Here is a 26,466-nt window from a genome sequence, read left to right as displayed (position 1 = left end):
GGTGGTGGTGTTTTTGATTTCATGGTGGTGAGGTGTTTTTAATTACATGGTGGTGAGGTGTTTTTAATTACATGGTGGTGAGGTGTTTTTAATTATGTGGTGGTGAGGTGTTTTGAATTACGTGGTGGTGAGGTCTTTTGAATTACGTGGTGGTGAGGTCCTTTGAATTACGTGGTGATGAGGTCTTTTAAATTACGTGGTGGTGAGGTGCTTTTAATTACATGGTGGTGAGGTGTTTTAAATTACGTGGTTGTGAGGTGTTTTTAATTACATGGTGGTGAGGTGTTTATAATTACGTGGTGCTGAGGTGTTTTTAATAACGTTGGTGTTGAGGTGTTTTTAATTACGTGGTGCTGAGGTGTTTTGAATTACGTTGGTGCTGAGGTGTTTTTAATTACGTTGGTGCTGAGGTGTTTTTAATTACGTGCTGCTGAGGTGTTTTGAATTACGTGGTGCTGATGTGTTTTGAATTACGTGGTGGTGAGGTGTTTTGAATTACGTGGTGCTGAAGTGTTTTGAATTACGTGGTGCTGAAGTGTTTTGAATTACGTGCTGCTGATGTGTTTTGAATTATGTGGGGCTGAGGTGTTTTGAATTATGTGGTGCTGAGGTGTTTTGAATTACATGGTGGTGAGGTGTTTTTAATTACGTGCTGGTGTGTTTTTTATTTCGTGGTGGTGTGTTTTTAATTACATGGCGAGGTGTTTTTGATTTTGTGGTGGTGAGGTGTTTTGAGTTATGTGGTGGTGAGGTGCTTTTAATTATGTGGTGGTGGTGCTTTTGAATTACGTGGTGGTGAGGTGTTTTTAATTACATGGTGGTGAGGTGATTTTAATTACATGGTGGTGAGGTGTTTTTAATTATGTGGTGGTGAGATGTTTTGAATTACGTGGTGGTGAGGTCTTTTGAATTACGTGGTGGTGAGGTCTTTTGAATTACGTGGTGGTGAGGTCCTTTGAATTACGTGGTGGTGAGGTCTTTTGAATTATGTGGTGGTGAGGTGCTTTTAATTACATGGTGGTGAGGTGTTTTGAATTATGTGGTGGTGGTGTTTTTGATTCCATGGTGGTGAGGTGTTTTAAATTACGTGGTTGTGAGGTGTTTTTAATTACATGGTGGTGAGGTGTTTATAATTACATGGTGCTGAGGTGTTTTTAATTACGTGGTGCTGAGGTGTTTTGAATTACGTGGTGGTGAGGTGTTTTGAATTACATGGTGGTGAGGTGTTTTTAATTACGTGCTGGTGTGTTTTTTATTTTGTGGTGGTGTGTTTTTAATTACATGGTGAGGTGTTTTTGATTTTGTGGTGGTGAGGTGTTTTTAATTATGTGGTGGTGAGGTGTTTTTAATTATGTGGTGGTGAGGTCTTTTGAATTACGTGGTGGTGAGGTCCTTTGAATTACGTGGTGGTGAGGTCTTTTGAATTACGTGGTGGTGAGGTGCTTTTAATTACATGGTGGTGAGGTGTTTTAAATTACGTGGTTGTGAGGTGTTTATAATTACGTGGTGCTGAGCTGTTTTTAATAACGTTGGTGCTGAGGTGTTTTTAATTACGTGGTGCTGAGATGTTTTGAATTACGTTGGTGCTGAGGTGTTTTTAATTGCGTGCTGCTGAGGTGTTTTGAATTACGTGCTGCTGAGGTGTTTTGAATTACGTGGTGCTGAGGTGTTTTGAATTACGTGGTGGTGAGGTGTTTTTACTTACGTGCTGGTGTGTTTTTTATTTCGTGGTGGTGTGTTTTTAATTACATGGTGGTGAGGTGTTTATAATTATGTGGTGGTGAGGTGTTTTGAATTACGTGGTGGTGAGGTCTTTTGAATTACGTGGTGGTGAGGTCTTTTGAATTACGTGGTGGTGAGGTGCTTTAAATTATGTGGTCGTGAGGTGTTTTGAATTACGTGGTGGTGAGGTCTTTTGAATTATGTGGTGGTGAGGTGTTTTTAATTACGTGGTGGTGAGGTCCTTTGAATTATGTGGTGGTGAGGTGTTTTTAATTACGTGGTGGTGTGTTTTTTTATTTCGTGGTGGTGAGGTGTTTTTAATGATGTGGTGGTGAGGTGTTTTGAATTACGTGGTGGTGAGTTGTTTTGAATTACGTGGTGGTGAGGTGTTTTAAATTTTGTGGTGGTGAGGTGTTTTTAATTACATGGTGTTGAGGTCTTTTGAATTACGTGGTTGTGAGGTGTTTTTCATTACTTGGTGGTGAGGTGTTTTTCATTACGTGGTGGTGAGGTGTTTTTCATTACGTGGTGGTGAGGTGTTTTCATTACGTGGTGGTGAGGTGTTTTTCATTACGTGGTGGTGAGGGGTTTTGAACTACGTGGTGGTGAGGTGTTTTGAATTACGTGTTGGTGAGGTGTTTTGAATTTCGTGGTGGTGGTGTTTTTCATTACGTGGTGGTGAGGTGTTTTGAATTATGTGGTGGTGAGGTGTTTTGAATTACGTGGTGGTGAGGTGTTTTGAATTATGTGGTGGTGAGGTGTTTTTCATTAGGTGGTGGTGAGGTGTTTTTCATTACGTGGTGGCGAGGTGTTTTTCATTACGTGGTGGTGAGGGGTTTTGAATTACGTGGTGGTGAGGTGTTTTGAATTTTGTGGTGGTGAGGTGTTTTGAATTACGTGGTGGTGAGGTGTTTTGAATTACGTGTTGGTGAGGTGTTTTGAATGATGTGGTGGTGAGGTGTTTTTCATTACATGGTGGTGAGGTGTTTTTCATTACGTGGTGGTGAGGTGTTTTTCATTATATGGTGGTGAGGTGTTTTTCATTACGTGGTGTTGAGGTGTTTTTCATTACGTGGTGGTGAGGTGTTTTTCATTACGTGGTGGTGAGGTGTTTTTCATTAAGTGGTGGTGAGGTGTTTTTCATTACGTGGTGGTGAGGTGTTTTTCATTACGTGGTGGTGAGGTGTAATCGTCCCAAACTTTCAGGCTGCACCTACCCCTCCCGTATGTACGTAGTATGTGGTGAGGGGTTCTTTTTTGAATGTTTTATATTTTTTCAACCTGAATCTTCAACCTAAATTGTTTAAAAAATGTAATATCACAAATACGACAAATAAATTTGTGCAAAATAATTGTTTGTATTATGATTGGTGTAAATCATGACAACACAACAACTCATTTGCATTCAATAGATAATCGGAAGAAATAAAATAAGTAGCGGACGAAGCTTCAAGACGGTCAAATCGTTTCAGTTTCGTTGAACTCGAGGAAGACCATGAAGACCTGTTTGGTCGAAAGTTTGTCAGAAATAAAAGATCGACCGTTTGGAAACTTCGTCCGCTACTTATTTAATTTATTCCGATTATTTATTTATATATATATATATATAAGCACACACACACACACACACACACACACACACATACACACACACACAGTCACGTGAAAAAGTAAGTACACCCCATGTAAAGTTTTGACTTTTTCAACATATTTCAACATACAGCTATTTGATCTTCATTTCAACAATATTGATAGATAAAGGTGATATAATATAACAAATATCATGAAACATTTACATTTTGTAGTCCATTGTATAATTTAAATAAACATAAATGCAAATTTCACGTGTGGAAAAAGTAAGTACACCCTGACATTTATCACTACTTCAAATACCTAAAATTAGAATGAGGTGCACCAGCTCAGGTGCAAATGATTAGAACATCGTTAGAGAGGATCCTGGAGGAACCTGTCTTATTTAAACCTCAGACATTTAGTTTGGTTTGCTCTTTGTTGTTGAAGTGTGGGCATCACCATGCCGAGATCAAAAGAGCTCTCTGAGGCCTTAAGAAAGAAGGTTATAGATGCCTACGAGTCTGGGAAGGGATTTAAAAAGATCTCCAAACAATTTGAAATCAATCATTCGACTGTCCGGAAGATCATCTACAAGTGGGGAAGATTCCAAATAACTGCCAATTTGTTCAGGCCAGGCCGCCCCAGCAAGTTCAGCCCAAGAGCAGACCGCAAGATGCTGAAAGAAGTCTCTAAGAACCCCAGAATGTCATCACCGAACCTACAGGTAGCTCTTACCACTGTTGATGTCAAAGTGCACGAGTCTACGATTAGAAAGAGGCTGCACAAATTTGATCGACATGGGAGGTGTGCCACGAGGAAACCTTTGCTGTCCAGAAAGAACATCAGGGCAAGACTAAAGTTTGCCAATGAACACCTCGGCAAAGACCAGCACTTCTAGAACAATGTGCTCTGGACAGATGAGTCAAAGGTAGAGCTATTTGACCACAGTACCAGAAGACATGTTTGGCGAAAACCAAAGACAGCATTTGACTACAAGAACCTGATACCAACTGTAAAGCATGGTGGTGGAAATATTATGGTTTGGGGCAGCTTTGCTGCATCAGGGCCTGGGCAGCTCACCATCATAGAATCCACTATGAATTATTCATTGTACCAGAGGGTGCTTGAGGAGAATGTGAGGCCATCTGTCGGAAAGTTGAAGCTCAACCGAAAGTGGACCTTGCAACATGACAATGACCCGAAACATACCAGTAAATCCACCAAGGAATGGCTGAAAAGAAAGAAATGGAGGGTTCTGGAATGGCCAAGTCAAAGCCCGGATCTAAATCCCATCGAGAAGTTGTGGGGGGGATTTGAAACGAGCTGTGCATGCAAGAAACCCCTCAAACATCGCACAGCTGAAATAATTCTGCATGGAGGAGTGGGCAAAAATTTCTCCCAATCGATATCAGAGACTGGTAGACAGTTATAAGAAACGCCTACTTGAGGTTGTTTCTGCCAAAGGGAGCAATACCACCTATTGGAGCCAAGGGTGTACTTACTTTTTTGACATGCGAAATTTGCATTTATGTTTATTTAAATTATACAATGGACTACAAAATGTAAATGTGTCATGATATTTGTTATATTATATCACCTTTATCTATCAATATTGTTGAAATGAAGATCAAATAGCTGTATGCTGAAATATGTTGAAAAAGTCAAAACTTTACATGGGGTGTACTTACTTTTTCATGTGACTGTATATATATATATGTACATGCACACATTTTAGCCTATAGAAAGTCTACACTCCCTTTCGAAATATTTACCTTTTGTTGCCTTATATGCTGGAATTGAATTGCATTATATCAGAGTTTTTCCATACTTTATTTACATATCATATCCCACCACTTCCAAGTGAAAAACAAATTCTAGAAATTTCAGAAAATTAATTGCAAGCACAAAACTCGAATATCTTTTTATATTCTGTCACCAATAAGATCAACATGTGTGTTTATCTCATAGTTTTGTAGTCAAGCATGGATTGTAATTGCAATTGGTGGTTACATACACTACGGTCAAAAGTTTTAGAACACCTAAATTTTTCCAGTTTTTATTGAAATTTACGCAGGTTAATGTCCAGTGAATAACCTGAAATGGTACAAAGGTAAGCAGTAAACTGCTCGAGGTTAAAAAAAAAAGTTTAGGTTAGCAAAAACTGGAAAATAATGTAAATTGCACAGTTATATTGTAAAAAAAAAAGCCTTCTTCAGAGAACAAGTAATGGGTTAACAACTTACAGCTGTTCTGCAGCAATGTAAAAATCATTCGAAAGGGAGCAGAATCATTGGAATCTCCTGCGATGTAGTCAACGCCGAGGGCCTTTCACTCACTCACCGCAGGCAGGTTGGTGGTCTTTCTGTCTTCTACCGACTCCTCTCCGGCCTTGCTCCCCCAGCTCTCTCTGTGCTCTGTCCCCCCAATATTCCTTCAGGTCGCACAAGATCTGCCTGCAACCCTCTTCTGGTTAAACTGCCAAAGTCTAGGCTCTCTGCTCACCTTCACTCTTTCATTCCCCTTTTCTCCCGCCTCTGGAACAAACTCCCCCACTCCCTTCAATCCCACTCCTCCCTCCAGGTCTTTAAAACAGCTGTTCACCACCATCTCTTATCTTCCCCCATCGAAAACCTTGATCTTTTCTACCCCCGGTAATTCACCCCAGAGTCCTTGCAGTGTTCATATGTTTTAATCCTCTCCCACCTCCCCCCAAGTCCTCCCGATGTCCCTGCTCTCAAATGTTGTGTTTGTGTCCTTCCCCCTCTCTTTTGTGTCCTTCCCCCTCTCTCCCCATCTTGTCTACCGCTCCCCTTGTTTTTTTGTGTTTTGTGTGTCGGTTTGTCTTTTTGTGTGATTAATGTTAGCTCTTTCACGAGCCTCGATCTTGTATACAAAAAAAAAAAAAAAAAAAAAATGTAAGTAAATTAAACATTGAAAGTCGATGCAAACAATTCCTACAGGTGTCCCAATCTCTGCTGATTATTTGATTACAAACCCCCTGTCTGTATAAAAGCAGTATTTGAACAGACTGTTATCACACCCTCTGAAGCATTATTTGGACAATATTGCACTGCAGGAAGTAGTATATTTGAAACTGGAGGAAACTCTGACAGGAAGAGGTCTGGCAGACCCAGAGCCACAACAGAATCAGAAGACAAGTTTCTGAGAGTCAACAGCTTGCATGATAGGCGGCTCACAGGACAACAGCTTCAAGCACAGCTTAACACTGGTCGAAGTAAGCAAGTCTCAGTTTCAACTGTGAAGAGAAGACCTCGAGCTGCAGGTTTGACAGGTCGAGTGGCAGTAAGAAAGCCATTGCTAAGATGGCAAAATAAGAAAAAGAGGCTTGCCTGGGCCATGAAGCACCGCCATTGGACTACTGAAGACTGGAAGAAGGTCTTATGGACCAATGAATCCAAATTTGAAATCTTTGGTTCATAACGCAGGGTTCGTGTACGCCGCCGAGTAGGCGAAAGGATGGTTCCTCAGTGTGTGACACCAATCCAGAGTCGGCGACTTGCACAGACTGACTGGCACCCTGAACCAAAAGGGCTACCACAGCATTTTGCAGCGCCATGCAATACCCTCTGGTATACGCCTAGTTGGTCAGGGGTTCATCCTACAGCAAGATAATGACCCTAAACACACCTCCAGGCTATGTCAAAACTACCTTCGAGGAAAAGAACAAGACGGTCGGCTTCAAATCATGGAATGGCCAGCACAGTCTCCAGACTTAAACCCCATCGAGCTGGTTTGGGATGAACTGGACAGAAGGGTGAAAGCAAAGCAACGACAAGTGCAACACATTGGTGGGAACTTCTGCAACAGTGTTGGGAAGAACTTCCCGAACAATATTTGATTTCCATTGTAGAAATAATGCTACGAGTGGGTTCGGCGGTTATATCTGCAAAAGATGGCGACTTTGCTGAGTCAAAAATTTAAAATTAAATTTTGTTAAACAAAATGATTCTATGATTTCTTTTTGATCTCCAATTGTTTATTTGTTCAATGCTTAATGTCAGAGTACAGTCGGAACCCGTTAATATGCGATCCATTAATATGCGATTTCGGATAGCACACGGTCGACCCTTGGTACCCAAACATTTTGATAAATTAGTCGGAAAAATTCAAAAAAATGACAAGAATCGAGCATGTAGTACATTGTAACATTGTACACGGCAGCCGCCATCTTGATTTTTTTAAATCACGCGCGTAAAAGTTCACTCTCATAACACCAACATGACGATCATAACACGTCTGGTTTGCTTCACATTTTACAAGTTATTATTAATATGATATTGACACGAGTGTTTATCTACGTAAGCTGATTTAACCTTTCATCTCCACTGGCCGGGCCCGGGAACATCTGCATCATCAAGGAAACGCGTTTTCCCCACTATTAAACCCAGAACCCACGCAAATGGGTTTTGTATTTTGAACAATATTTCTTGATTTCTATGTTTTTTGCATATTGTTTTGTATAATAAAAATCGTATAAGTATTATTACATATGTGTTGTTTTATTACGAAAAAGTATCTTTAAAAAAATTGACTTAGTGTCTTAGTTTCTTTCACTCGTCGTCACCCGACACAATCCAAGATGGCGGCCACCACGCTCGCGCTGGAAGACAGGTAATACACGGTCTCACTTACCACACGGTCGATTTTCCTGGCTCCCATGGATCGCATATTAACGGGTTCCGAGTGTACATTGAGACATCAAACTGCGTAAATTTCAATAAAAACTGGAAAAATTGAGGTGTTCTAAAACTTTTTACCGGTACCGTAAAATGGGGGTGAATAGGGACAGCAAGGTGAATAGGGACAGCAAGGTGAATAGGGACAGCAAGGTGAATAGGGACACAAACTGAAAAAAAGTTCGGAAACTTTTTTCGCTGAAAATTGATAACCAAACTGATTTGTTGATATTTGGGTTGAAAGTGTTCTCTTGTTTTTAAAAAAAAGCAACGTATAGTCCCTATTAACCCCATATATGGGTTAAATAGGAATAATTAGGATTTTTACGGCTGTCCCTATTCACCCCGTTTTACGGGTGAATAGGGACAGTCACTAATACAAAAAATAATAATCAAGAAATAGGGCCAGTTTGGAGAAACTTTTTATCCCATATTTTTTTTCATTGGCACCATGGTTTATATTATGGGTGCATACTATGTGCATCCATCTGAGCTATCAATTTAGCAATACGTTGGAAACTCAGGATTGTTTCTTGATTATTATTTTTTTGTATTAGTGACTGTCCCTGTTCACCCGTAAAACGGGGTGAATAGGGACAGCCATAAAAATCCTATTTATTCCTATTTTTATTATTATTATTATTTTTTGTATACTGAATCGAGGCTCGTGAAAGAGCTAACATTTATTTCACAAACAAATCAACCAGACAAACAAAATATACAAAAAGAGGGAGCGGAAGACAAGATGGGGAGAGAAGGGGAAGCACACACCCACAACATTTGAGAGCAGGGAGAAGTGTGGGAGGGAGAGGTCTTTGGGGCAGGAGGCGTGGGAAGGGGAGGTGGGGGGGAGGTATAAAACACAAGGGGACCGAAATTAGCGGGGGTATTTAACCCATATATGGGGTTAATAGGGACTATAAGTTGTTTTTAAAAAAAAAACAACAGAACACTTTCAACCCAAATATCAACAAATCAGTTTGGTTATCAATTTTCAGCGAAAAAAGTTTCCGAACTTTTTTTCAGTTTGTGTCCCTATTCACCTTGCTGTCCCTATTCACCTTGCTGTCCCTATCCACCCCATTTCACGGTCGTGTACATTGAAAGGTTTACTCTGTGAAAGTGACATATTCCCATCGTTCACTCCTTGTTCACTTCTGCCACCTCCCCAGGCCCGACCTCTTCAGCTGGAAGGACGTGGTGGAGAAGATGACCCCCCACCAACGTCTGGAGAATGCTTTCAGGACAGCACAGGAACATCTAGGGGTTCCTCGGCTCCTTGACCCAGAAGGTGTGGATCCTGTTTTGTTTACTCGGAAACATTTTCAATTGAGAGAAACTCTGCTGTCGTACAATAATTTGTAGATTGCAGGAATGCCTTGTATTTGTAGATCATGGTTGTGACGGCACATTATAATTTTGTGAATTCAAAGCTGTGTCGATTGAAACTTTGTTTTCATGTCAGTTAGAAGTTTAATAAAGGATGTGAAATGGATTTTATCCTTTATATTTATGTCTGTTTCAACTGCTCGGCCTGTATGGGAATAGTCATTCCAATCATTTCCCTTTGGAGATGAGATCTATGATTGATGGGATACTGTGACTTTTCCCAGCTCTTGGATTGAGAAAAATGTTCAAACCATTTCTCCTAGTTTTGTAATTTGCAGGATGAAACTGTTTCCAACACACTTCTAATGGATAACCTCTGAGGGAGATTCCATTCGTGACAAAACACTGAACTGCACTTGTGACAAAAGGAATGTGTTAGACAAACCTGATCAGAACTGCCTTCTCTCTCTCAATCTGGGTTGTCCACATCGGGGCCTGTCTCTAACATTGTTTTTACCTCCGTCACCGCAGGTGGATGCAGGTTATATTTTCACCCCTCTCTGTTTGTTTGTCTGTCTGTTTGTCTGTCTGTCTGTCTGTCTGTCTGTCTGTTTGACTCTTTGTTTGTCTGTGAACAGGATATCTCAAAACGTTGTGGACGGATTTGGACTAAACCTGGTGGCGAGGTTGGGTAAATAACAAGGACTAATCGATTCGATTTTGGTGAAGATTCGGATTCGGATCCGGCTACTAGAATTTTTGAATGATTCTTCACCATTGGGAGATAAGGCCAAAATCGATACATAGCAGGATATCTCAAAAAGTTGTGGACGGATTTGGACTAAACCTGGTGGCGAGGTTGGGTAAATAACAAGGACTAATCGATTCGATTTTGGTGAAGATTCGGATTCGGATCCGGCTACTAGAATTTTTGAATGATTCTTCACCATTGGGAGATAAGGCCAAAATCGATACATAGCAGGATATCTCAAAAAGTTGTGGACGGATTTGGACTAAACCTGGTGGCGAGGTTGGGTAAATAACAAGGACTAATCGATTCGATTTTGGTGAAGATTCGGATTCGGATCCGGCTACTAGAATTTTTGAATGATTCTTCACCATTGGGAGATAAGGCCAAAATCGATACATAGCAGGATATCTCAAAAAGTTGTGGACGGATTTGGACTAAACCTGGTGGCGAGGTTGGGTAAATAACAAGGACTAATCGATTCGATTTTGGTGAAGATCTGAATATGGATTCGGATACGATTTTTTTTTGTTAAAGTGATTCTTCACCATCGAGTGATCTGGCGAAAAGCGATATATAGCATATTTTAAAAAGTTATGGACGAGTTCTGACTAAACATGGGGGATGAGTTGGTTCGGTGACGAGAACAAGCCGATTCGATTTTGGTTCAGGTCCGAATCCAGATTCGGCCTATCAATGGGATACAAAACAAACTGTTCAGCCTGGCGGAGTTATGCTCCACCGAGTGCCGTTCTAGTCTTAATTGTTCAACGTGGTTAAAAAGTACATTGTTCACTAATGTTTGGCCACCTGGTTTATGCGGCCACTTTTAATTTTTGCAGGGAAATCTGGTGATAACTTTTTGAATGAAGCCAAGTTGGTGTTCATATTCACTGAAGAACATCCAAACATCCTGGAATTGATCATCCCAATAATTTTCCATCTTTTGCTTCACTTTGTCTTATTTGGCCCATAGTAAGACAATGGCCCACCAATGGCCTTATTTGGCCCATAGTAAGACAATGGCCCACCAATGGCCTTATTTGGCCCACCAATGGAAGTCAGTCTAGTCAACTCAATATACTGACTGTTCATTGGATACATACAACTTGTTTTCTGAAATCCTGGAATTTAGACTATTAGTTTAGCTTACTCTGTGAGTTATTGAATCCTGACATTTAGACTTTTAATCTAGCTTACTCTGTGAGTTATTGAATCCTGACATTTAGGCTTTTAATCTGGCTTACTCTGTGAGTTATTGAATCCTGACATTTAGACTATTAGTTTAGCTTACTCTGTGAGTTATTGAATCCTGGCATTTAGACTTTTAAACTAGCTTACTCTGTGAGTTATTGAATCCTGACATTTAGACTATTAGTTTAGCTTACTCTGTGAGTTATTGAATCCTGACATTTAGACTTTTAAACTAGCTTACTCTGTGAGTTATTGAATCCTGACATTTAGACTTTTAAACTAGCTTACTCTGTGAGTTATTGAATCCTGAGATTTAGACTATTAGTTTAGCTTACTCTGTGAGTTATTGAATCCTGACATTTAGACTTTTAATCTGGCTTACTCTGTGAGTTATTGAATCCTGACATTTAGACTATTAGTTTAGCTTACTCTGTGAGTTATTGAATCCTGAGATTTAGACTATTAGTTTAGCTTACTCTGTGAGTTATTGAATCCTGAGATTTAGACTATTAGTTTAGCTTACTCTGTGAGTTATTGAATCCTGACATTTAGACTTTTAATCTGGCTTACTCTGTGAGTTATTGAATCCTGAGATTTAGACTATTAGTTTAGCTTACTCTGTGAGTTATTGAATCCTGAGATTTAGACTATTAGTTTAGCTTACTCTGTGAGTTATTGAATCCTGAGATTTAGACTATTAGTTTAGCTTACTATGTGAGTTATTGAATCCTGACTTTTAGACTTTTAAACTAGCTTACTCTGTGAGTTATTGAATCCTGACATTTAGACTTTTAATCTAGCTTACTCTGTGAGTTATTGAATCCTGAGATTTAGACTATTAGTTTAGCTTACTCTGTGAGTTATTGAATCCTGACATTTAGACTTTTAAACTAGCTTACTCTGTGAGTTATTGAATCCTGACATTTAGACTTTTAAACTAGCTTACTCTGTGAGTTATTGAATCCTGACATTTAGACTTTTAAACTAGCTTACTCTGTGAGTTATTGAATCCTGACATTTAGACTTTTAATCTGGCTTACTCTGTGAGTTATTGAATCCTGACATTTAGACTTTTAAACTAGCTTACTCTGTGAGTTATTGAATCCTGACATTTAGACTTTTAATCTAGCTTACTCTGTGAGTTATTGAATCCTGAGATTTAGACTATTAGTTTAGCTTACTCTGTGAGTTATTGAATCCTGACATTTAGACTTTTAAACTAGCTTACTCTGTGAGTTATTGAATCCTGACATTTAGACTTTTAATCTAGCTTACTCTGTGAGTTATTGAATCCTGACATTTAGACTTTTAAACTAGCTTACTCTGTGAGTTATTGAATCCTGAGATTTAGACTATTAGTTTAGCTTACTCTGTGAGTTATTGAATCCTGACATTTAGACTTTTAAACTAGCTTACTCTGTGAGTTATTGAATCCTGACATTTAGACTTTTAATCTGGCTTAGGACTGAGGATATTAGGATTTGGTTATCAAAGCGCATGGTATAAAAGGGGAACAAAAAATTGGTTGTGTATGGGATGCATGAATCGGAGGGAAAGGATTGAGGGTTGAAGTAGCAGGTGGTGTGAGATTTGGTGAGAGGCTGTGCCACAAATTTGTGTGGATGGTAAACCTTGGCTTTTCTTTCCATTGGGCTATTTCTTGGAGTGCAAGGTGTGAATGCAGGAACCTTGGCACACAATGGAGTGCTATCCTTCAATGCAGTGTGAACTACAACGGTACTCGAGTAGAGCGTATACCTCCGCCTGGCTGAACAGTTTACATTTTGTATCCCACTGATGGGCTAGATCTGGATCCATACCTAAACCAAAATCCAATTGGCTTGTTCTTGTCACCAACCCAACTCATCCACCAAGTTTTGTCATCAGTTATCCACAACTTTTTGAGATATCGTGCTATACGTATATCGTTTTTGGCCATATCTCTCAATAGTGAAGAATCACTTGTACAATTCTAGTGCAATATTCGAATCAGGATCTGGATCTTCACCAAATGGATTAACTTCATCCTTGTCACACACCCAACCTGTCCGCCAAGTTTCGTCTGAATCCGTGCATAACCTTTTGAGATATCCTCTTCACAGTCAAACAGGAGTGAAAAGCTAACCTCCGTTGGTAGCGCATGGTGATGAATGCTTTGAGGTCAATGGAGAATTGAAGAGTATCAAGGGGGAAGACTGGTCCTTGCAGAGTCATCATCTTGCCTTGAAGTCAGTTTAGAAATGCTGTCTTTCCCAGGACGAGTCATTCTTTTTTTTAGTTGAACTCAGTGGCTAAATAGATAGGTACAACAGGAGAAAGTGGCATTTGCAAGGTTTTCTTTATGGAGTTGAGTAATATTTTTTGTGGGTTTATTGTCATCTTAATAGGAGCCTTGTGTTGACTTAGCGGTTAGGGTGCCGGCTTGGGATCCGAGGATCCTGGGTTCGAATCCTGGTCGATCACTGAATTAACGCCAGGGGGGTTGACTCAGCCTGTCATCCTTCCGAGGTCGGCAAATTGTGTACCAGTTCACTGGTAATTCCTTTTGTGTTGCAAGAGGGGACTAACAGGGTTGGCGGCAGGAAGGGCATCTTGCCATAAAATATTGCTTCAAAAAAAGGGGGCAACGGTGCCCGAAAAAGGCCAACACCTGCTCTGTGGGGGAAATGGCCTCTAAAGGTGGTTCTATTGTCATCCTAATAGAGTCAAACAAATTTATGGTCTTCTTTAGATAAGCTGCAAAGGATGAAGCTACAACATTATTAAGGGGCTCTTTGGCTATGGAAACTCCTCAGAAAAGTTGTTGGAGGACCATTGAGGCAAAGAGGTCATTGATGGGATATGAAACCAGCATCCACTCCATAATAATTTTAGCATCCACTCCATAATTGTTGGAGCATCCACTCCATAATTGTTGAGCATCCACCCCACAATTGTTGGAGCATCCACTCCATAATTGTTGGAGCATCCACTCCATAATTATTGGAGCATCCACTCCAAAATTGTTGGAGCATCCACTCCAAAATTGTTGGAGCATCCACTCCATAATTGTTGGAGCATCCACTCCACAATTGTTGGAGCATGCACTCCATCATTGTTGGAGCATCCACTCCATAATTGTTGGAGCATCCACTCCATAATTGTTGGAGCATCCACTCCACAATTGTTGGAGCATCCACTCCACAATTGTTGGAGCATCCACTCCATAATTGTTGGAGCATCCACTCCATAATTGTTGGAGCATCCACTCCATAATTGTTGGAGCATCCACTCCATTATTGTTGGAGCATCCACTCCATAATTGTTGGAGCATCCACTCCACAATTGTTGGAGCATCCACTCCATCATTGTTGGAGCATCCACTCCATCATTGTTGGAGCATCCACTCCATAATTGTTGGAGCATCCACTCCATAATTGTTGGAGCATCCACTCCACAATTGTTGGAGCATGCACTCCACAATTGTTGGAGTATCCACTCCACAATTGTTGGAGCATCCACTCCATAATTGTTGGAGCATCCACTCCATAATTGTTGGAGCATCCACTCCATTATTGTTGGAGCATCCACTCCCTAATTGTTAGAGCTTCCAGTCCATAATTGTTGGAGCATCCACTCCATAATTGTTGGAGCATCCACTCCATCATTGTTGGAGCATCCACTCCATCATTGTTGGAGCATCTACTCCATAATTGTTGGAGCATCCACTCCATAATTGTTGGAGCATCCACTCCACAATTGTTGGAGCATCCACTCCGAGTCTGGGAGGTCGGCGGTTTGAACCCTCTCCAGGCCGAGCCATACCACTGACTGGTAATGCAAATAATTGGTACATGCTGCTTCCTCGCCTGATGCTCAGCACTTTAAAAGGTTAGTGCACATACAATCATTTGTTACGTGGTCCTCCCGGTAACTACCTGGTCTTGGTGACCCCCGGACCGTGGGAGGGACCCCGCCAGAAAGATATATGGTTTATACGCTTTCGTAACGCAATCAATATGAATTCCGGTCAAGAAGAAACCCCACACCAAGGATCCGGAATAATCAATAATATATTCACTGAGCAATCAACAACCATCAACAATGCACAATCAATATTACAACCATGTGAACTCATCTACACAAACTCTAAGATGGCCATCTTAATCTTATACATTCCTCACGTGAGCCCCACTCCTGACTCCCTCCGTGGTCAATGTCTCTCCTCTCCGCACACGGGCGGTTGAACGAGCCCCGGGCGGACGTGCTCTAAACGTGCCGTCTCGGACTGGGGCCGCGGCTGCAGCGCACCTCCTTGCCAAGCCACGGGGCAAACCCAGCGCGGCGTCCAACGTGCGCGAGGCCCCAAGTGCGACTCTTACGCGTCCTTGTAGATGGGCAAAAACCCAGCGCGGCTTCCGACGCGAGCGAGGCCCAACGTGCGGACCCGTACGCGTCTTTGTAGACGGGGCAAAACCCAGCGCGGCTTCCGACGCGAGCGAGGCCCAACGTGCGGACCCGTACGCGTCTTTGTAGACGGGGCAAACTGTCCCGGACGCTTGGTTTCGTGCACGAACTCACAGTGACTGGACGTGTCCAAAGGTATTTACCGCCCAGGTAACTCCTCTCGCTAGACGTTTCGCAACGGCGCGTTTTCCGCGCAGCGTAAGGTCGATTCCACCTTCTCGTCGTCGCGGGGCGAGGAAGAAGAAGCCTTCCTTTCCCTCGTGTCTTTTCTCCTCCGTTTCCCGTCACTTCCGCTTCCGGCCACTTCCGTTTCCTGCCACTCTTTCAGAAGGGCTTCTGACCCTCCAACCACAACAACTACACCACAACTTAATATACTACACACGGAAGCAAACACCTGCATGGTAATTCACATACATTCACATAAATATGTAACACTCCCCCCCTTCAAGAAAGAAAGTTTGAACCCAGCGAAAACTTTCTTTGCCGGCCAATTTGGAGAAATAAACCAGATAACTCAACCCCCCCACATTATCAATTCCCCCCGGGCACAGTTATCACTTAAAAATAAAGCCAGTTAAGCCACTCGATAGCACTTTTCCGGGAGGCCAAGCCGAGTATTCCCTACATGGATGCCTTTAGGAACGCGGAGTTCACGGTTAGTCCGTGCAGGAAAGTTCTCTACATGGGCGCCTTGAGGAACGTGGAGTTCACGGTTAGTCCGTGCAGGAAAGTTCTCTACATGGGCGCCTTTAGGAACGGCGTTCACGGTTAATTCGTGTAGGAATCTTGGCTCGGCGGCTCCGCCGCCTTCAGTGCTTCAACTTCTCGGAACGTCCCTAATAATTAGGGTGGGACCACTGGTCCCTGTAGTCCCCTGAATACCGGTCTTCTTCTCGGCCACTACTTTGCCAATTCTTCCTTCGGGAGCGGCCGTAACTCAGGGAGCCTCCATAATAATATTGACTGCGGCCACCACCAAAACTACCGCCCAGTTGTCCTCTCCTGTAGACCTCTCGACGCCTACGAAATGCCTTCCCTACTGTTATGGTCCGACCCTCCAAATCCTTGCCATTCCAATTCTTCTCTGCCTCTCTGGCGTCTTTTGTGCTGGCAAACGTGACAAAGCCGAACCCTCTTGACTGTTGCGTTTCCCAGTCTCTTACCAACCGCACTTCCACCAGCGGCCCATATCTGTTGAAGACAGAGGTCAGAACTTCTTCCTCTGTTTTGAAGTTCAGTCCCCCTACAAATAACTTGGCACTTTTGTCACCCTCCCGAGCTGGTGTGGTGTTATTTTCCCTGCTGGGCTCTTTCTCAACCCTCAGGTTACCATAAACTTGACCCCCGGCCAAATCATTCCCGAGAACCACAGATACACCCTCTACAGGAAACGTGGCTTGTAAACCGACGGTGACCGGTCCTGACACCAAATCGGACTCCAACTGGATGACCTGAAGGGGAGCACTAACACCGCCCCCGATCCCCTGTAAACGAACACTATCCCCCGTTGCCGTCTCCTCGGACCATGGCAAAATGCCTTCAAGCATTAAAGATTGATGGGCCCCTGTGTCTCTCAATATCCTAACCGGTCTCCGGTTAGTCGAGGCTCCATCCAGTGACACAAACCCCTCGGAAACAAATGGTTGGTAACCCTCTTGATGGCGATTTCTTACGCTAGCCATCGCATTCGGAGTTGTAATAGTCGGACTCCGCTCTGGGTTGTCCCTTTTCATGAGGTAACAACTGGACATCAAGTGTCCAGGTTTTTTGCAAAACGCGCAAGTAGGCCCGGAGGAAAAACTCGGGGTCTGCCTCGGGCCCCCCGAACTATAAGTTTGTCTTGGGCCCGCATCCCTCTGATTTCGAACCGGTGGGGTATCATAGTTGTCCCCATAATCATCTCGAGGCCGCCGCCATGTATGGTCGTTCTCCGCACCTGCTGTTCCCCACCTCCCCTGCGGAGATCTAGGCGAGGAGTTAGGTTCGTGGACCCCTATTCGGTGGGTTAAGGCATAATCATCTGCCATGGTGGCTGCGTCCCACAACTTTGGTACCTTCTTTTCCTGCAGGTACACTTTGATGTCCTCGTGGACACACTGCTGGAATTCCTCCACCAGGATCAAGTCCCGCAATGTCTCGAAGTCTTTCCCGACTCCTTTTGACTCACACCACCGATCAAACATGTTTTCTTTCACTCTGGCAAACTCCACATGGGTCTCACTCTCCCTCTTCCTGGCATTCCTGAATTTTTGCCTGTAAGCTTCCGGAACCAACTCATAGGCCTTGAGGATGTGCTTCTTCAGTACCTCATAATCTGCACATTGGTCCATTGGTAGCGCCGAATAAATTTCCTGAGCTTTCCCCACCAGCACACTTTGTACGAGTATGGTCCAGGCCTCCTCCGGCCAGTTTAATTGTCGAGCCACTTTCTCAAAGTGTGGGAAGAATTTCGCGACTTCCTTTTCACTGAACGGTGGAACCAGCCTCACATGTCTGCCCACATCCCAGGTTTTCTGGTGAGGTGTCGACCCCGTCAGCAAGGGTGGTGCCTCTCCCCGTTCTCTCATTAACTCCAGCTCCTTGACTTTGATTTCTTGCTGAAGCTCCATGTCACGTTCCTTTAATTCCCTTTCCGCTTTTCTCTCCTCTGCTTCGAGGTCCCTTGCAGCTCTCCTTTCCTCTGCTTGTTCCTTTTCTCTTCTTTCCTGGAGTTCTCTTTCCACTCTCCTTTCCTCTGCTTGTTTCTCTTCTCTCCTCTCCTCTGCTTTCCTTTCTTCTTCTGCTAACCTTTCCTGGAGTTCTCGTTCCACTCTCCTTTCCTCTGCTTGTTTCTCTTCTCTCCTCTCTTCTGCTTTCCTTTCTTCTTCTTTTAACCTTTCCTGGAGTTCTCGTTCCACTCTCCTTTCCTCTGCTTGCTTCTCTTCTCTTCTCTCTTCTGCTTTCCTTTCTTCTTCTTTGATCCGTTCCTGGCTCCGTAATTGCAACTCCAGTTTCCGGAGCTCCACGTCTTCTGGTTCTTCGGGTAGCCACTCCCAGGCTAACTCGTCCCATGTTCCTAATCCCACCATAGATTGTATCACCGTGGCCTGCAACTCTGCCTTCCTCAAATTAGTTCGGACCTCCAAGTTAAAATGTTTGGCCAATTTCAAGAGATCCGACTTTAGCAACGCTCGGAACTGTGCCTCACTCGGGGTTACCCCAAAGTTCTGTGCCACAAACGCCATGGTGCCTATCGTTAACACCTGTTAACCTTCACCCCAAGACTTTCCCCAATTTCTCAAAAAAAAATATTACCAATTAATAATTAATTAATAAATTTTAATTACCAAAAATATTATTATTTTATTATTTTATACACTTTTAGATCCCGGACGTAGACCCAATTGCGAAACCGCAAATCGTAATTTGGACGAGCCCCCAATTCTATTACGTGGTCCTCCCGGTAACTACCTGGTCTTGGTGACCCCCGGACCGTGGGAGGGACCCCGCCAGAAAGATATATGGTTTATACGCTTTCGTAACGCAATCAATATGAATTCCGGTCAAGAAGAAACCCCACACCAAGGATCCGGAATAATCAATAATATATTCACTGAGCAATCAACAACCATCAACAATGCACAATCAATATTACAACCATGTGAACTCATCTACACAAACTCTAAGATGGCCATCTTAATCTTATACATTCCTCACGTGAGCCCCACTCCTGACTCCCTCCGTGGTCAATGTCTCTCCTCTCCGCACACGGGCGGTTGAACGAGCCCCGGGCGGACGTGCTCTAAACGTGCCGTCTCGGACTGGGGCCGCGGCTGCAGCGCACCTCCTTGCCAAGCCACGGGGCAAACCCAGCGCGGCGTCCAACGTGCGCGAGGCCCCAAGTGCGACTCTTACGCGTCCTTGTAGATGGGCAAAAACCCAGCGCGGCTTCCGACGCGAGCGAGGCCCAACGTGCGGACCCGTACGCGTCTTTGTAGACGGGGCAAAACCCAGCGCGGCTTCCGACGCGAGCGAGGCCCAACGTGCGGACCCGTACGCGTCTTTGTAGACGGGGCAAACTGTCCCGGACGCTTGGTTTCGTGCACGAACTCACAGTGACTGGACGTGTCCAAAGGTATTTACCGCCCAGGTAACTCCTCTCGCTAGACGTTTCGCAACGGCGCGTTTTCCGCGCAGCGTAAGGTCGATTCCACCTTCTCGTCGTCGCGGGGCGAGGAAGAAGAAGCCTTCCTTTCCCTCGTGTCTTTTCTCCTCCGTTTCCCGTCACTTCCGCTTCCGGCCACTTCCGTTTCCTGCCACTCTTTCAGAAGGGCTTCTGACCCTCCAACCACAACAACTACACCACAACTTAATATACTACACACGGAAGCAAACACCTGCATGGTAATTCACATACATTCACATAAATATGTAACACATTGTGCAGGCCTGATGGGACTAACAGTCTCCAAATGTGTTCGAGTTCCTTTCAAGGGAACTCAAACCTAAGAATATGATTATTCCCTAAATGCTATACCCTTTTGTTTTGTGTTTTGAGCTTTTAGGTATTATTTCAAGAGTCAAATCAACATGGTCTCCTTTGATTAACTAGGATGAAAGCTAGTTCTAATCCACGTGGGAAAACAAATACCTCCATTTCAGCAATGATTGTATATTCATTTACATTACGATTCGTGCACGGAAGCAAACTGACTGTACATCAGATGAGTTATAGATTTGTGTCGTCACCTTTTGTATTGATCCAATTGATTTTTTTTGCAATTTCTCATGTGAATTTGCAAACAGTTGCTTCAAGGGAAGCTGAAAATGTTTTGGTCTGTTTGAGCAGAAATTTTAAGGTCCACTTGGTAAAGAATGAGGGTGGAAGGTCAGGTCTGAGAGAAGCGTGATAGCCGAATAGTCGAGGGTTCACGTTCTGGGAATGCCTCCTGGTGTGTTTTTTCAGATGTGGAGATGGCACATCCAGACAAGAAGTCTATCTTGTTGTATGTGACGTCCTTCTTCCAAGTGCTACCCAAGCGTGTTTCCATGGAGGCCATTCGAGAAGTTGATTCCCTGACCCGGAAACCTGTTCCCGCTGTTGATGAAAGCCAGCAGAGGTATTCACAACAGGTGAGCCTCACAAAGAATGGAGGAAATTTTAACAACCCCACCCACTATGTACGTATGTATGCTCCCATTCTTTCCCCTTGCCTTACTTTCCTACTCACGCCAACATCCTTTCCTTATTCTCTTTCTTTAGTCCAAATCCTTTTCTTTTTGTTTTCTTTCACATTCCCTCTCCTTCTTTCTTTTGTGTATTTTATTTTCCTCAGAAGTTTCCAGAGCTTAAGACTTCTATCTGGCTTAAAATATTTACTTTTTGAAGTGCAACATGTATATCATGGGACACGGACCACATCGTGCATCCACGATCAGCAGATGCCATTGATCTTTAAAAGTTTGTTGTTTTTCACACTTCGTTTTTCCCCCATTTTCAGCTTCAGTCCAACAATCGGGTTATGCCACAGCGACCAATCGGAGCAGTTGCCAGCTAAAGCGCAATCAAATTTATGACGCACCAATTCGTAGATGATGAGAAACAGCTGTATGATTATGTAGTGATCATGGATATCAGTGTAGGCCAAGATCAACCAAGACCAGAGAACACGCTCAAACACAGAGCCTCTGCGGTGATGGCGGACATCTTGGAGATAGCAATTTCCTCCTAGTTTTTAATGCTTTTTACCTCCTGCTTTACCTTTTTACCTCCAGCTTTACCTTTTTACCTCCTGCTTTGCCTTTTTGTTCCCCGTCGCACAGCGGAGCGAAAGGGGGACTTCCGTCCGTCCGTGCGGGCGTGCGTGTGTGCGTGCGGGCCTGCATGCGTGCGTGCGTGCGTGCATGCGTAATTTCTAATTTTGTGTGTGGGTGCAACCCACGTCAAAATCCAAGATGGCCGCCGCCATGTATGTCTGATGCCATATATGTCTGAACCTTGTGAGATGAATATCTTGAAAAATAAGCGAAGTACCAACTTCTAATTTGGTGTGTGGGTGTATCTCGGCATCAGGAAGAACGCTGTTTAAAATTGGGTCGCCACGTCAAAATCCAAGATGGCCGCCGCCATGTATGTCTGAACCTTGTGAGATGAATATCTTGAAAAATAAGCAAAGTACCAACTTCTAATTTGGTGTGTGGGTGTATCTCGGCATAAGGAAGAACGCTATTGAAAATTGGGTCGCCACGTCAAAATCCAAGATGGCCGCCACCATATATATGTCTGAACCTTGTGAGCGAAATATCTTGAAAAATAAGCGAAGTACCAACTTCTAATTTGGTGTGTGGGTGTATCGCGGCATAAGGAAGAACGCTATTGAAAATTGGGTCGCCACGTCAAAATCCAAGATGGCCGCCTCCATGTATGTCTGAACCTTGTGAGCGAAATATCATATCATAGCATGTTTTCTGCGTCTTCCACTTTGTCAACTCACATCACTTCCCCGACGGGGGACCGAGGCGTAACGCTTGTTACCTCCAGCTTTGCCTCTCCTTGGCTGACAACTCAACTCCACCCATATTTTCCTCCTGTCATCCCTTTGTTTTGTTGCAGAGGAAATTGCTACCACATAGTTATTCCTCCATGACTCGTGACAAGTGCTGCCTTCTTATGGCGTTTTGCATCTAAAATGTTATTTATTTATTCACAATCGATTCCACTTGTCCTTGATCATCATCTTACATTTCATGTTTTCTGTTTCTTGCCACACCTGCTCGTTTTGCTCAACGGTTTGACATTTTTGCTCTTTTTGCATTGACGCATTCCACGGGCCTTGACGAGCACCTGTGTAAATGCAAATCTCACATTGCTCTCTGCTTTTCCTTTTTCCTGTTATTTAATCATACCTTCCTCTATTTGTTCTGCTTTAAACACCTCACCCTTGAAGCCTCTATCACGCACTCGCTTTGTCTTCCTTCACTTCTTCGAGCACATCCACATCCCTCTTGCTACTTCCATCATTTTCTGTCTTGATTCCTTCATAACTCTGCCCCTTCCTCCAAGCAGATTACTGTTAGTTTGGGTCAGGCTCGAGCTTCGGCCTCTCCCAAACCTCGCTACAAATCCTACGTCTACACCCAGCAGGTCTTCGTCCACTCTCCTCACAGACAGAGGCGTGGGCTGTCTGGAAAGGTCTGTCCACCGCCTGTGGTTCATGTTGCCGAACTGGCAGTGTTCACCTGGCATTAATACAACTTCCCTTGCCTGGTTTACTGAAATAGTTTGGGTCAGCAATGAGCTATGCCGCCATTTTGGTGGTCGCTACTCTAATTGGACGGTGTATAATTGTTATGGGCTGCCCAATGCCGAGATGCTAAACGGAAGAGGAAATTTGGCCGTTCAGGTTCGGAACGGGTTGCACAAAGGATGCCCACATCCACATTGCTGACTGAAATTATGCCTTGAGATCTGTGTGGTGCTTGAGAGTGTCTACCTCCCGCATGGTAACACAGTAACTGTCCTTTGCCTGCGAGTTACTATCGTCCGCACATCAGTAACTCCACTCTGCCTGATGACGTGCTTCCTTCTGCCTGTCCCCATGGTTGACTGCACTTACCTGCATAGCTCAAGGTAGCCCCTTAAGTCTTAAGCGATGCCCTTCTCATCCCAGTGTGATGTGCTTTATGCTTCCCGTGCCATTCCATCCGATGCAGAGTTTTACATCATAGTCTGGTGCGAATGTTTTCAATCCCAGCAGTGTCGGAAGTTTGTCGGAACATTTTAAAAGGATGTTGTTGTTGCGTCGTTCCTTTGTGAAAGTTTTAACAGCTCATCGGAAAGGGAAATGCTTGATGAATGTTTATCGTTGTTACCTTCGCGACCTAAAGTGGACGGAGGTTATATTTTCACCCCTGTGTGTCTGTTTGCCTGACTGTGAACAGGATATCTCGACAAGTTGTGGACAGGTTCAGACAAAACTTGGTGGCCAGGTTGGGTGTGTGACGAGGACGAAATAATTAGATTTTGGTGAATATCTTGATCCAGATCAGGATATAAGAATTTTAAAAGTGATTCTTCACCATTGAGTGATAGGGCCAAATACGACACATAGCATGATATCTCAAAAAGTTATGGACGGGTTATGACAAAATCGGTGAATGATTTGCGTACGTAGTTAACAAGAACAAGCAGAACCACCTTTAGAGGCCATTTTTCCCCACAGAGCAGGGGTTGGCCTTTTTCGGGCACCTTGGTCCCCTTTTTGAAGCAATGTTTTACGGCCAGATGCCCTTCCTCACCTCTTGCGACACACAGGGAATTACCAATGAACTGGTACTCAATTTGCCGACCTTGGAAGGATGACAGGGGGACAGGCTGAGTCAACCCCCCTGGTGTTAATTCAGCGATCGACAGGGATTTGAACCCAGGATCCTAAGATCCCAATCCGGCACCCTAACCGCTAAGCCAACACCAGGCTTCGATGTCAAAGACCCTCTTCCCCCTCCCATCCCCTCCATCCTCCCCCTCCCATCCCCTCCATCCTCCCCCCTGCCATCCCCTTCCCCTCACCACCCTCCCCCCCCCTTCCCCTCCTCTCCCCTCCTCCTCTCCCCTTCCCCCCTCCCCTCCCCTTACCCCCTCCCCTTCGCCCCTTTCCCACTACCCACTCCCCCCTCCAATCCCCTCTCCTCCCCCCCTCCCCCACCCGGCAACGCCGGTTACTTATACCAGTTATCAATATATGATCGGAAATTTCAAAGGAACACGAGACATTCTTTTCAGTTTCCGTGCGTGGAAGAATGAACGTACCTGTGCTCACCCTTTCGCTGTTTGTCTTTATTTGAACCTGAAAACATAGCTTGCTGCTCATGATGTGTATCTTTATGCACCTGATTGCTCAGATAGATACCTTGTTGTGCTAGACTCCTTTTGTACTTGTTGCTAGGGGCCAGCTACATATATTTTGAGGGGTTGTTGGTTGGTAGGGGTTAAAAAAAGAAAGATGTTGGAGATGGGAGATAGAGGTCAGTTGGAGGAGAAATGGGGATGTGAGAGAAGGGGAATGCATTAGACATGGAAGCAGGAGGCAGGTGGTAAGCATTCCATCATGATTTTGTCAGAGTTCATATGTGGGACCCTATGGTGCGCAGGAGGGGTCAAAAGGTTTACCTACAAACGTTTTCCCATCATACGAAGGTCCTGCTCCGAAGAAAAGCATGGATCCTTGTTCTGTGATTCTCCGACCATGTTCAGTGTGACTCCGTTTTCCAAGCAGCGGGTGTGCTCCATGATGCTATTGGAATCGGCCTTGTTTCTGCCTCCAATTGTAGTGTTTAGGGGGGAAACTTCTTGACCTGATCCCATGCATAGACAAACCAACGATAGTGGACAAGATTCAACCTCCCCAAATAATATGAATATATAGCACAATACATAAACAAATACTACCACCTCATTATGTTTATTTACCTTCCTCGTTTTTATACATTCTTGTTCACATTCTAATATTTAAACCTGATATGCTCTTTGGAATTGCCAAGAGACCAAAGCAGGCCTTGCAAACCGATAACAAGAAATACAAAGGCCCATTCAAAAAATACCCGATACTTGTGGGCCAGACGTGCGATGAGACGTCGGATTGAGATGCAGGAAGTTTGAACTTTTTCAATGTTTCCTTGTGATATAGTGAATGAACAATTACACATGAACTCTCATAAAGGAAGTATTCATCTGTTCACCCTCTTCCTTCCCCCAATCCACCCCTGCCTTCCACCTTGCCATCCCTACTCCCTCCTTGCCAATGACTCTGTTTCACAGCAGCACTGTCACTGTCCTTGTCATATAATCACCAGACAAAACCTTATTTGTATGCATGGTCGAGGCTCGTGGAGGAGCTAGAGCAGAATGGAATGGAACAAACTGGAAAGGCCAACAACCGAGTAGAAGCGAGAGTGAGATCAAGGGAAGGAGAGAAGGATACATGGGGTGAGCAAGCTGTGCACAAGGTGAAATACAGCAAGAAGAAGAATGGAAAACGGGGGATGAAATGGAAAAGGAACAAACGAACCAACAACTAACAAACGAGAAGATCACGATAACCTGAAAAGGGGAGTGCCTGGGAATGGGGTCATTTGGGGTAAAAGGGTTCATGAGTATGGATGGAGGATGACCTGAGGTACGGGAGTGGTAAACAGATGTCTTGAAACCCTGGATGGAAGAATGGGATTGAAGAGATTGGGGGAAATGGTTCCACAGACCAGAGAAAAGAGGAACAAATGAGTCGGGATGAGCAATGAGCCTGGATTTTGGGAGTTTAACACGAAGAGGCACACCTGAGCTCCTATACACCTACAAAGCCTTTGGCCACAGCTTGATGGAGTATTGCTCTCCTCCCTGGGATGGCTCCCCTGTTTCACATTGTGCTCAGCTTGATGTCATGGAAGCCAAGGCCTTCAACATAATTTGAATTTCTCACAATGAAGCTGAGTCTATGGCCCTATCACTTCACCATCAGACAGGTCGGTGTTCTCTGTCTTCTTTCACCTCACTTCTGGTCTTTCAACCTCTGTCCTCTCCATACTTTGTTCGCCCCACCCTCAGGTACACTACATAGCTAAAACTATGTGGACACCCAAACTTCACACCCGTATGTGCTCGTCGAACATTTCATTCCAAAATCATGGGCATTAATATGGAGTTGCCCCCTCCCCCCCCTCCCCCCTTACCCCATTGCTGCTATAACAGCCTCCACTGTTCTGGGAAGGCTTTCCATGAGA

The 26,466-nt window shown here is 43.9% G+C and overlaps 1 protein-coding gene across 10 annotated transcripts in view; it reads left to right on the top strand.

The window, feature by feature from the left end:
• LOC137439963 (dystrophin) overlaps positions 1-26,466 on the top strand; it is a 1,283,433-nt gene that overhangs the window by 302,386 nt on the left and 954,581 nt on the right. For 7 of the 10 annotated variants that reach the window (XM_078768444.1, XM_078768439.1, XM_078768442.1 and 4 more), the window contains 3 exons: positions 9,164-9,282; positions 20,657-20,823; positions 22,757-22,882. In XM_078768444.1, coding sequence (XP_078624570.1) covers positions 9,164-9,282; positions 20,657-20,823; positions 22,757-22,882 — 412 coding nt within the window. The remainder of the gene's footprint in view (positions 1-9,163; positions 9,283-20,656; positions 20,824-22,756; positions 22,883-26,466) is intronic. The other 3 variants (XM_078768445.1, XM_078768443.1, XM_078768446.1) reach the window with 1 other exon arrangement.

The sequence above is a fragment of the Myxine glutinosa genome, chromosome 14 (genome assembly GCF_964187855.1).
Source record: "Myxine glutinosa chromosome 14, kmMyxGlut1.1, whole genome shotgun sequence".
Taxonomy (NCBI): Eukaryota; Metazoa; Chordata; class Myxini; order Myxiniformes; family Myxinidae; genus Myxine; species Myxine glutinosa.
Note: the sequence above shows the minus strand (reverse complement) of the source record. Positions and strands in the feature narration are given on the sequence as shown.